General features: G+C 52.4%; 1 protein-coding gene across 1 annotated transcript in view; it reads right to left on the reverse strand.

The window, feature by feature from the left end:
• SHANK1 (SH3 and multiple ankyrin repeat domains 1) overlaps window positions 1-12592 on the reverse strand; it is a 92524-nt gene that overhangs the window by 28625 nt on the left and 51307 nt on the right. The window contains exons 15-18 of the mRNA XM_063137709.1: window positions 11844-11861; window positions 5287-5369; window positions 4009-4133; window positions 2054-2197 (exon numbers count right to left, since the gene is read on the reverse strand). Coding sequence (XP_062993779.1) covers window positions 2054-2197; window positions 4009-4133; window positions 5287-5369; window positions 11844-11861 — 370 coding nt within the window. The remainder of the gene's footprint in view (window positions 1-2053; window positions 2198-4008; window positions 4134-5286; window positions 5370-11843; window positions 11862-12592) is intronic.

Below are 12592 nucleotides of genomic sequence, written 5' to 3' on the forward strand. Positions count from 1 at the left end.
GCATGGGCTGTGACGTTAAGTTATAGCCTGACCCGCTACCCAGTGGAAGAACGTTTTGCTTCTCAGGCTTACAAGACTCATTTCCTTCTCTAGCGATCGCTGGCATCCTGCATCTCAAATCTCCGACATGAAAAAGACCCTACTCTCCATCTAAAGGGACTACCACCAGTGGTGCCATGAGGGCACATGTTAGATCTGGGTTCTGGGTCTGCCGGGTCCCAGTCATCAATCAGTTTCTTTTGGTCACCAAGATGGAACAAGCCACTTGTGCAAAATATTTAGAGTTCCCTGATAGAAATATATACACACAAAGGAGGTTCACACCTCTGTCCAGCTAATCAAACTGTCGTAGCTGAGTGTCTATCTGCCCCCACACCCCTGATAGACAGAAGCTGTCCCTTGAGACACAGGCCACAGCTAGACCTAAGGTTTATCCTGGGATCATCCAGGGTTCGCCCTTGCCTGAGCACTGGATCCCCTGTGTGTCACCTAGATGAACAGGTTTGACCCCTGGATGATCCAGGGATAAACCTTAGGTCTAGCTATGGCCACAATGGTTCTCCAGGCTGATCGAGCACATTGGCCCCTGAAGCTGGATTGAAGCCTGAAGACCGTGGATTGGATCTTATAGGCTCCTCTGCTAGATACCTCCTCCCTCTCAAGAGCTGACAGGCTACGTCCCTCCCCTCTCTCAGAAGAAGCAAGGGGGATCCCTCTCGCAGGCTCCCAAACAATCTCAGTGTGGGAAACTAATTGCCCTTCTAGTGAAAACCTCACACTTTCTCCAGGCTGAGATAAGACTCTATGAGAAAAGGGAGAGATAACTATGAGAAGCCCATCCAAGGAATGAGGCCTACTCTCGTCAGCTAAAGCCTGCTAAAATCTACTCACTGTGTTAGGCTACACAGGTCCCTTAGCGCATTCTGGAACTCTGTGAAGACCATATTTCTGCTTGCTAACAAACTCACTGCAGGGCAGGACTTTGGGGCAGAGGTCTTGGCCCCGCTCCCAGAATGAGGGCCGCCGAGCTCAGTGGGGCTGACTTACCCCATTTTGAAGTAAAACGCATGACCATCAAAAGTGCACCCACCCCACCCTCTGTAAGAGCTCTAAATGCACCAAAAAGTCTGCTTTCCCTCTCAATACTCACAAATACCACACCACTGATTACTGCTCCTTCGTCTTAACCCAGTTGGTCTCTGTGATGTCGCATGTACGTATGTTATGAATCTGTGTATGCATATGCATGAGTGCTATGACTGTCATTTTTCTGGTATGTAGATCTAGAGTGAGAGTGTATGAGTGACAGGAGATATGCTGTATTTGCATATGTGAAATGAGTGGCTGAGTGAGTGGATGTGGGGATGGTGGAATGGTGTGTGATATATAAACAGGGAGCAGTGCCTGAAGCATTTAGATAGGGAAGAGAGAGATAGGGCTTGTGACAAAGTAGATAGTGCCTAGGATCTGTGCTTATAGGATTAGAGCAGTGACTGAGAGTGTGTGTGTGTGTGTGTGTGAGAGAGAGAGAGAGAGAGGGAGAGGCTATAGAGAAGGTTTCAAAGAGACTTATTACTGTAACTTAATTATTTATGTGCGGGAGGAGAGTAAAGTGGGTTTTTTCTCTCTCTTTAACACCTTAATTCTGTAAATAATTCTGTAAACATTTCTCTGCCTTTCAAAATCTCACAACTATGGTTCATGGCTACCAAAAGTTAAAAGTGATAAAGAGAATAATGACAGATATTTTATTCTGAATATATGTCAGAATAAAAAGCCAGTGTGTCCTCACATCTTGAGAAGTAAAGGTTTTGGGTCTGAGGTAAAGAGCCTGATGGCAGTGTTACTGTGCGTGTGGTGGAAAGTGTTTGTTGTGGGAAAGGCCTGATAGAAAAGGTATTTACACTGGTAAATAGGCAGGAACACCACAGTCACATTCACCACCTAGGAAATCTCAGGAGTGGAGCCTCCCCGTCTGTACCTCCTACCCCAGAGAACTCAAAGGCTCCCCTCCCCACACAGAGAACCAGAAGCAGCGTATCCCAAAATGCACCGTGGTACCTTTCTTCCTCATGGCCTCCTCCATCTCCGGGTTCCGGGTTACCATGACAACTTTCACCATCAAGTTGTTGCCGCCCTGTCGAATCATGTTGACAACCTGCCGGTGACCAACTTTCACCACGTTCTGTCCGTTTACCTGGAGTGAAGAGCTGATGGTTAAATTGCTGCAGGGGATAGGTGGGAAGCAAAGGGACAGGGGAAGGATGGCGATGACAGCACGGCTGTTGATGAACCCGGTGCCTCCCGCCATTCTCTCCCCCTACTGCTGCCATGTTTCGATCTGCATGTGTATCCCACGATCTATCTAGCACAGGGGTGAGCAACATGAGGTCCACAGGCTGCATACACCCACCCACCCTCACCTGGACACTTTTGTGACTACCTGTTGCCGCAAAAAAAGCAGCATAATAATAATAATAATAATAATAATAATAATAATAATAATAATAATTTATTTGTTACCCGCCTCTCCCTCTGGATCGAGGCAGGGCACAACACAATTAAAAACAACATAAAATACCTAAAACTAATTCAAACATTTAAAACCAGTGCATCATTAAAAGCAGCACACCATTAAAAAAGGCATCTTAAAATTCAGCTGGTGCAGAATGCTAAAGTCCTCGGTGGGGCTAGACCAACCTTCCCCAACCTGGCACCCTCCAGATGTTTTGGATGACAACTCTCAGCATTCCTGGAGTCCAAAACGTCTGGAGGGCACGAGGTTGAGGGAAGGACGAGCTGGACTGTCGGATCATTTTACAGCAATTCTGTACCAGCTGGTTGGTGGTGCATTTCTGAGCCAAATTCAGAGTGTTGGTTTTAACCTTTAAAGCCTTAAATGGCTGGGTTCCAGGTTCCCCAACCTGGAGGCCCCAAAATGTTTTGGACTACAACTCCCACCAGCCCCAGTCAGCATGGGCAATTGTCAGGAATGCTGGAAGTGGTTATGCAAAACGTCTGGAGGACACAGGGTTGGGAAAAGCTGGCCTACACCCCTATGAACCTGCTTGTGTGTTAAGATCTTCGCCTGGGGATTCTAGAGATAGGGCCTCCTCAGCAGTGGCCCCTGCTCCACAGAACTCCCTCCCAAGAGATATACAGCTGGCTCCATCTGCTGTTGTTTTAATGAAGGTTTTAAAAACCTAATTGTTTTCTTTGGCTTTTAATGGAAAGGATTATTTATTTATTTATTATTTATATAGCACCATCAATGTACATGGTGCTGTACAGAGTAAAACAGTAAATAGCAAGACCCTGCCGCATAGGCTTACATTCTAATAACATCATAATAAAACAATAAGGAGGGGAAGAGAATGCACCAAACAGGCACAGGGTAGGGTAAACAGGCACAGGGCAGGGTAAACAGGCACTGGGTAGGGTAAAACTAACAGCATAAAGTCAGAACAAAATCAAGTTTTAAAAGCTTTAGGAAAAAGAAAAGTTTTTAGCTGAGCTTTAAAAGCTGCGGTTGAACTTGTAGTTCTCAAATGTTCTGGAAGAGCGTTCCAGGCATAAGGGGCAGCAGAAGAAAATGGACGAAGCCGAGCAAGGGAAGTGGAGACCCTTGGGCAGGTGAGAAACATGGCGTCAGAGGAGCGAAGAGCACGAGTGGGGCAATAGTGTGAGATGAGAGAGGAGAGATAGGAAGGAGCTAGACAGTGAAAAGCTTTGTAGGTCAACAGGAGAAGTTTATATTGGATTCTGCACTTGTTCACATTGGTTTTAAAATCCATTTATGATTTTCATGAACTTCTTCTATTTGATATAGAATTGTAGATTTTATAGTGCAAGTCACCTTTGGGAAGATGGCTGTCTTGAAAGGTGACTAAGAAATGCATGAAAGATTCTAATAATAATAATAATGATGATGATGATGATGATGATGATGATGGTGTTCGAAAAGGCCCATGAGGTATCCCAAGGAGGCCTCTCCTGCCACGCCATTACCTCAATGAGGAAATCCCCCATGCGCAGACCGGCACGCCAAGCCACGCCGCCTTCATCTACAGACTCCAGGTACTGTAGGGCAGGGAAAGCAGGCGTGGGTGTGAACTCCTCAATTGGGGTCTGCGCTGTAAAGAGAGAGATGTGTGAAGTGATGCCCCTGGAGCGAAGTACCTGCCAGGGGTGGGACCTGGGGACGAGGGAGAAGATGTGGGATCATGGCTTTGTTTGGCATTTCTGCGACACCCCTCCCTAAGGAAACCATGCGAGGCACGTCCTTTCCAGATCCGCGGTCTGTTTCCCAAGCCACGGATTGAGCTTGGGAAGTGTCCATCAAGTCAGGGCCTCTGAGCATGTGCGAAAAAACACGCCCCTCTCCCTCGTGATGAAGAAGCCACACCCAGGCCCTGCACAAGTAGCTGGGATTACGCTGCAGAGCCTCAAGGATCAAGGGCATACCTTGAAGGTGGGCACAAGCCCTGGCACCTCTCGTTCTAGAGCACGGCATGAACTCCCATTTCTCTCATTTCATGCAAGCCAAAGACCAAGAGCCAAGCTGGTTTTCTGTCCCAGGAAACCAAATCTGCGACTCGGGTGGTAGCACCTCCTACCCAGCTCTTGAAGCCAATTTCCAGCTATTAGTGCCTCCCTGCCCAAAGCTTCTAGCAAAGAAGAGGTGGCACCAGGGGCATCGTCTAGGGTAGGCATTGTTGGGCACATGTCAAGGACCCACACCCTGGTAGGGGCCCAGTGACAAGAGCTCCCCGGAGTCGCTCCTCCTCTTCACCCTTGCAACTTGCTTGTTCACCTGCTTCTCACCCTGGCCCAGACAACGGGGTGATGGCAAAGAGCAACACAGCCTCCTTGCTCCCTGGCTCTCTGCCTGTTGAACAAGCGAGCTGTAGCAACGCTGAGAAAAAGGATGAAAAGCAGCAGCCGCGGGTGATAAGGGCAGTGAGAAGCTAGATTCTCCGAAGGAGGGGACCCATTGTGGGGGTCGTGCCCATGGGCCCTCCAAAACTTTGATCCAGCACTGGATGGCCCCGTTCCCTTGGGCTCTTCCTTCCTTCTGTGAACTCTCCCGGTGGTGTCAGCCCTCTGACCACCCTAATATAAGGACAGTCGCCACAGGTTAAGCACTAATTAACCCATTTTGAGGACACACTGACAGAAGAAAGCCGAGGAAGTGGATGGGGAGGAAGTGGCCACTTAGCCAGCCCCAAATGGCCAGAGGTAGCCCCCCTTAGCCTCCACGGGTGACACTAACTCGCCCCCTCTCACCCTTGGCCCCTCTTAGCACAAATCCAAATCCTTCGTTGTCCTTCTTCTGCAGCAGCACCGTCTTCTCTTTAATGATGTAGTCACTACAAAGGAAAGAGACGACAGGACAGGTTAGCTGCATTTCAAAGGGGCTTCCCCATTCAGATTCCCTCTCCCAACGTGCAGAGAACAACCAGAGCATAATCTACTGCCCCCTGCGCTAGTCACGCTGCCAACACAGCACAGTCCGTACGGGGGATCCGTGGGGTGCCAGGTTTGCACAACCTGCAAGCTCCAGGTCTCTCACCCTCCCTGTACAAAGCTCCGAAACTGCAAACGGAGCACACATGACGCACCATGGCAGTGGAATCCACCGGGAAACGAAACGCACCGCAAGGCTCCGAAAGGGCATGCAGGGCGCGCTGCAACTTTGCCCAGTCTCCTTCTGCGCTAGGCTCAGGCGCTGCGAAGCCAAGTACAAACCTTCTCTGCTACGCAAGACTCAGGCCCTGGGAGTCCAGAAGCCCCTGCACAAGCTCTGAGGCCAGCAACACACTCTCGCTGCAACAGACAGAGGTCAGTGCACTGGGCAAACCCTTGGGAGTGCACTAAACGACGTTCACTACGTACAGCCTTTGGCTACCCACCTACGAAGACCAAAGCACAAACCTCCCACGGCAAATATATTGCACACGGCATGCGGCTCAGGATCGCAGGGCGGCTCACAGAGAAAACACCGAGCATCCGCGCCAAAGACAGCGGCCGCTGCACAGCCTTCGTTGCCAGCGGCGCAGTGGGAATTGAGCCTGCTGCACTGGGCAACACAGTTCTGCAACACAGAATACACCGTGCAAGCTCACTGGCACTGCACCAGGCGGGTTATGCAGAAGGAACTGCACGGGCTCCAGTGCCCACGGCATCAGAGCTGCGTGTGCAAAGACGGAGCCCATGGCAAACGTAGGCTAGCACTGCAAATACCAGACGCACTGTTCAGACCCTGCCACCAATATAGCAGAAGCAGTGCCACTGCACAGGCCTCCGGCACTGCAAATACAGCCACCGCTTCACAGCGCTCCTCAACTGCAAATGCAACGCCTGCCGCCCGGGGCGAAACAACTGCAAACGTCGTGAGAACGGCACAAACTCCTACACGAAGCTAACTCTACAGGACAAAAGTTTTCTCCAGGCTTCCTTGTGCGATCTCAGCTGAGGCTGCTAATGCCTCCTCCCTGCCACCCCTGAGTTCACTGCACACAGCAAATTGACAGGGCAGCAGCTGCAAGTTGTGGGTCTGGCAATCGTACGTTCTGGTCGTGAACTACAAACCACTGCCACGAAAGTTGTCCTGGCGTCAGTGTGAGAAGTCCCCAAATGGTACTTCCACCAAACAGTATTCCCACCAACATGAATCCCAGCTTCTGGTTACATTGTGCATGCCATGTTGCAGGGGCCTGCAATACGTACACACAGCAGTCCTGACGCTAGGCCAACGTGTCACCCGCTGAGCCAAACGCCATCCCCCAGGGGCTTGAGAAACCCCCTGTTTTTCTTGGTACTGTAGGAACAGGAAGGTCATCCGGCAGGCCCCAGGAGACCCACGGCTGATGTTTGGTTGGGTGGGTCACAAGCAGCGCAGCCTGCCCAATGCAACGCTTAATGGAACGTGTTGCAAGGCAGAACCTTGGTACATAACGTAGCCCCAAGAGCGTGTGTGTGAGAAAGAGGAGCGAACACCGTTCCTACTGGATGCAGCTGAATACACTTAAGGCAGGGTTGGGCAACGTTTCTGCGCACCGTGTTATTTCCTGCATGTCTTATTTCCCCTGCAGGTCGAAGATGTGTTACAAAGAGCACATCGCTTATATCAGGGGTGGGGAAACTCCCCCCCACCCCCAGACGTTGCTGGACTACAACTCCCACCATTCCTGGCTGGGGCTGATGGGAGTTGAAGTCCAACAACATCCAGAGGGCCCAGGTTTCCTCTCCTGTGATGAAAAGCGATGTGCTTTTCGTAACACATTTTTCACCCGCAGGGTAAACAAGATGTGCAGGAAATACCCAGAAATGTGCGATACGCAGAGTTAGCAACTCTTGCAGCAGACGGTGGTTTCTTCTGCAGACGGAGCACATTTGGGTAGCTGCGCTGTATGAATTTATGCCGCCCCACATGAGAGCATAGCTCACCATGCTCACGAATGAACACTTGTGCCCAAGTGTGTACACATGTGACCCTGTAAAGCAGCGATGGTAAACATGTGCCCCTCCAGATGTTAATAGGCTGCAACTCCCATCATCCCTAGGGCTGATGGGAGTTGTAGTCCAACATCTGGAGGGCCACATGGTTACCATACTTGATGTAAAGTATCCTCAAAACCAACGTAAAGCCGGTCCGTACCCAAGAAACAGCGATACTCAACACCCCAAACAATTCCAAAGAATCTGTGGCACCTAAATTTCAGTCCACACAGGTCCCCTTACATTCGGGAGGCACTGGAAAGGATATCCCTAGGGAACTACTGAGGCAGAAAGGGCTGCCAAGCACCTCTGTCATGTCCAAGACTGATGCTTTCCCCTTCTATGAAAAGTAGAGGCAAAGCCAACGGCACCTTGCAGTGGCTCCAGGTTAGAACTAACCTGGGAGGTTCTGGTGATCTGTACAGGAGGAGGAGGAACAAGGATGGAGAGGCATATCCCACATGTTCCACGTGCCCATCTTCTAGCAGGGCTGGTGGGGAACCTGTGGCCTTCCAGATGTTGATGGATTACAACTCCCATCATCCCTGACCATTAGTCCTACTTGCTGGGGCTGATGGAGTCCAACAACATGTGGAGGACCACCACAACTCCTCTCCTCAACCTGTTCTAGAGGAAGGAGACTTATCACAAGGCTAAAATACGACGGGACGGCAATGTGATCAGTCTTGCAAGCCAGCCCATGACATCGCTTAAAAATAAATAAATCATTCCTACCACCAGCACACAAGCCCAGCATCCTAAGGTAGCAAACTGCAACGGACAGCTGTTCCTTCCAGAAGCAGCCATGTTTGCTACACAGGCCTATGGCTAAGCAAGGTCTTGGAAACACCACAAAGGCCCTAAATCCAGGTAGAACTCAACTGGCCTCACTTAGCTGCAGTTTTCAACACTGCAGAGTAACTGTAAAGGGACTTGGATCTTCAAAACCCTAATTAAAAAGGAAAAGTGGATGACTTAGTCCCATATATGCCGAGGTGGGCTTGCGTATTCAATGGATAACATGCACGCACTGCCAATGTGAGCAGTTGCGGAAGCATCTATGTCATGCCCAAGTGTTCAAAACCCGATGCTGGCACACATATATCAGCAAAGCCCCCACGTGCACAAGAAGTCATGCTTACATACATACGCCTGAACATGTATATTTGCACATGGAATCACGTGGCCTAGCAGGCAATCACACATATATCTTTACATCCACACGAAAGAGATGTGGGGGGAAATAACCCCGTTTAAAACATACACAAACATTCGCAAATTGGCGTTCAGCTACTGTCTGCATGCAACGAAATGTCATAAAGACATACAACGGCACATGTACATCAATAGCGCACATGTTTCAAATAGCTATCCCATCGCAGGTAAGTTCATACCCAGTTGCATGCATCAAATGTACACTAGACACAAAACTGTACACAGGCAGAACAGATAGGCATGAAAGCTTGCCCTGCACACACACGTTGCTACAAATGGCTCTTGGGCACACTTGTGTACCCAACCCAAAGGAGTGTCTTTTAGTGTGTCTACAGCCGCCAGTGCATCATGCTCCACACACAGGCCTGCTGCTCAGGTCCAAGGTTCTACTACGAAGGATAAAACACATAGGCCTGGTTCAGACCACGCTAAACCATGCTGCTTAACCCTTAACCATTTTATGGTTAAGCAGCATGGTTTAGCGTGTTGTCTGAACCAGGCCACTATAATCCACAGGGCCTGTGTGTCATTTAGCAGCACAGACGTTTGTATGCATAGAGGGACATAACCCACACATTCCACAGAGAGGCACAGGCACACATACATATGCAATCGGCTCCCTTCCTAGAACTCCTCAGCCACCATAATCATTTCAGAGTACGGTACAGTTGAGGCAGCGGCATTAATCAATAGCAACGCCGTATGCAGTGGCGACGGCACCCATGCATGCCCAACCACAGAGACACACCCACAGATGTGCACATATACATCCAACCCTCACGGCCACATACGCATGCACGGCCACTCCACAGCACACGCGCAGAACTGACACCCATGTCGCTTCCTCCCGCCCCCCCCCCGTCTTCATGCAAAACTGCCGTGCATGCTCCTCTGTGAGCCAGTCCTGCGCTCTGATGCCTAAGCAGTCTTAAGACGCATACACACAGTGCTCCCAGACCTGTATGCAGAGATGCATCCATACACACACACACACACTCTCTCACGGCCTCACTGACGCACACCGGAACACACGCGCAAAGCCCTGTCGAAAACAGACACACACCTCTCCACGCGAGGCATGTTCCCTCCCCCGCCCCCACCCCGGTGGGCGAGAGCGCGCAAGGGCGCGCGCAGAGCGCTCACGTACCTAATCTCTCTGGCAAGCACCTTCAACCCATCACACACCGCCAGCATCCTCAGCTCCCCCTTCCTCCCCCACCCCGCGGGGCTCCCATTCGCCATCCATCCGTGCACCCTTCCATCCATCCGAACGGGAGCGCGCAGGCTGAATGGCCGGATGCATGGAGCAGGGGAGGAAGCGGGAGGGGGGTGGTGGTGGAGGGAGAACGTTGTGCGGGGAGGGCACGAGCTGGTGGGAGCCGGCGGCGCTGGATGGCTGACTGAACGGCTGCATGAATGGCGGGCGCGGGAGTGAATGGGCTGCGGAGGGAGGGAGGCGGGCGGGCGGGCGGCGCGAGGCGAAGGGATGAATGGGGCGCCGGCGGGGAGGGACGGAGGGAGGGGGGCACGAGGCATGAATGGGGGCCGGCTCCGAGGGGCAGGCGGCGGCGGGCGTTCGCCTGCCGGCTGCTGCTGCTGCTGGTCCTCCTCTTCCGATCGTACCTGTAGATGTACCAGACGCTCCGGCGCCGGGGCCCCAAGGCCGGCCAGCTGGACGAGAGGGCCGGCTCTTGCTGCTGGCTCCCGCCGCCGCCGCCGCCGTCGTAGCGGGCCATGGCTCCGCCGCCGATCCCGGGCTCCCAGCCGCCGCCGCCGCCGCCGCTGCCACCGCCGCGGGGCCCAGCCACATTCTAGGGGCGCGCGGTGGGATGGGGAGGCGGGCGGGGAGCGCAATAGCGGCAGCAGGAGCAGCGGCGGCGGCGGGAGGGCTGCACCATACTCACATCATGGCACCGCGGGGAAGAGGACGACGACGACGCCGACGACGCCGAAGAGCGGCAGGCAGGCAGGCCGACCGGCCGGGCTTGTTCATTGGCAGCAGGAGCCGAGTCCAACGCCGCCGCCGCCGGGGCGAGCGGGAGAGCGCACGCCGACCAGCCGGCACGCTTGCTTAACCCCTTGCGCGCACCGGAGTACCCGGCGGTGCCGCGGCACTGCAGGAAGCGGGCAGGCCGGCTGGCCCGACTGGCTCAGCCCTCGCTCGTGGCAAGCGCGCGCGGGGTGGGGTGGGGGTGGGAACCCTCTGAGCATGTGCAGAGCGCCTCGCACCCGGAGTTGCCGCAAACTGCGCGCGCGCACACGCCCCCCCCCCACGCAGAGAAAGCACAAACTTCCTGGAGTCTCTGCGAAAACAGACATTGCAAGAGGCACGCTCTCGCGCAAGTATCCGCGCACACACACGCGCGCCAAGCGAGAAGAAGGCTCGTCTCCAAAGAATCATCAGTTCCATTCATCCCGGGACAGCCTGCCCGAGACATTATTAGGAGAGACAGGCCAGGCGCCATCAAGTACTTCACACAACATTCGCCCCGCTGCCAAAAGATGGCCACGCGCTTAGACGACTTTAGAAGGGGGGGGGGGGGTGTCCGGTAAATTCAGGGAGGACTAGTTTTTTCAATGGCCAGGATAGTTAAATGGAGCCTCCCGCTGTTCGTGGGCTTCCCAGAGGCATCCGATTGGCCACTGTGGGAGACAGGATGCTGCTAAATGGCCCATCCTTCCAGTCTCATTCCGCAGGGCTGCCGTGTTTTTTGTATTGTTTTGCTTTGTTGTTAGATGCCCCTTTGGAGACAGCAATCACCATCTCGTGGCCATAGAAAGTGACTGCCTTTGGGGTGGGTGGCGGGTAAAGGGTTGCTTTCTAAATACCTGGCCCCATCTCCAAGGAAAGAGTTTTGGCTCTGAGATCCCTGTATGTCAGTCTCCCTACCTCCAGCAGAAGTAGCGGACTGCAACTCCTATCATCCCCAACCTGACACATCTAGAGGGCTCCAGGTGGCTGCTGTATATCTGAATAGGCTTCCTCATGCCAGCCTTACGAATGTTCAGCTCCGGATCTTGTCGGGATGCCCTATGGGAGCAGACTCCTGAGGAAGTGAAGTTGCATTTGGGGACAGCTGTTTACTAGGTTGTCCCAGTAGTGGTGTGCTTGAGGCTAAGCAACGAACGCTCCCTCCTCTAAGCCACTGCACAAATTCCAGTGGCAGCTCCCATTTCCTCAGCGCGTGAGGAGGGAGACTTAGATAGAGAATCTGGCTGTGAGTGGGGTTAGTGCAGTCCAATGTATGAAGCACCCCATTACTACCAGGTTTGCAGAAAATCCAATTTTTGATGGCTGCCTGTCCTATGCCTGGGAATGGGAGCCCACCTGTAAGCCCTGAATATCTTCAGCCTTCCCACATGGTTAGTGCCAACATCTCAGCAAAATGGTGATGTCTGGATCCATTTTGACTTCCTGGGAATTGTACTTAGCATTATTATTACTATTACTATTATTATTATTTCCACTTATATCCTGCCTATATGCAAAATACTATATGGCAAGTGGTCTTCAACCAGTAGGTCGCCACCCGAAAGTGGCTCCTGAGATCAGTCCAGATGGGTTATGGTGTTAGGCAATTGGGAAACTGGGAAAGAGGGTCCCATGTTGCAGGTTGGGAGTCGGAGGGGGGTCTCGGGCCTGGACCAGTTGAAGACCTCTGCTCTAGGCAGCATGGCCCCCACTGATTTCCATAGGAACGTGCTCCCAAGGAAAGTTTGCACAGCATACGTTCAGCCCTATTCTAGGCATTTATAACTTGGAAGTCGAAGCAATTTGGTTGAGTGAGACGCGCTTTCAAGTAAAAGGCACATCGGATTGTTGGAAATTTACTTAGGAGCAAACAGCACTGAATTCAATGGGGCTTATAAGTCACCC

This window comes from Elgaria multicarinata, chromosome 11, assembly GCF_023053635.1.
Source record: "Elgaria multicarinata webbii isolate HBS135686 ecotype San Diego chromosome 11, rElgMul1.1.pri, whole genome shotgun sequence".
NCBI classification, from domain to species: domain Eukaryota; kingdom Metazoa; phylum Chordata; class Lepidosauria; order Squamata; family Anguidae; genus Elgaria; species Elgaria multicarinata.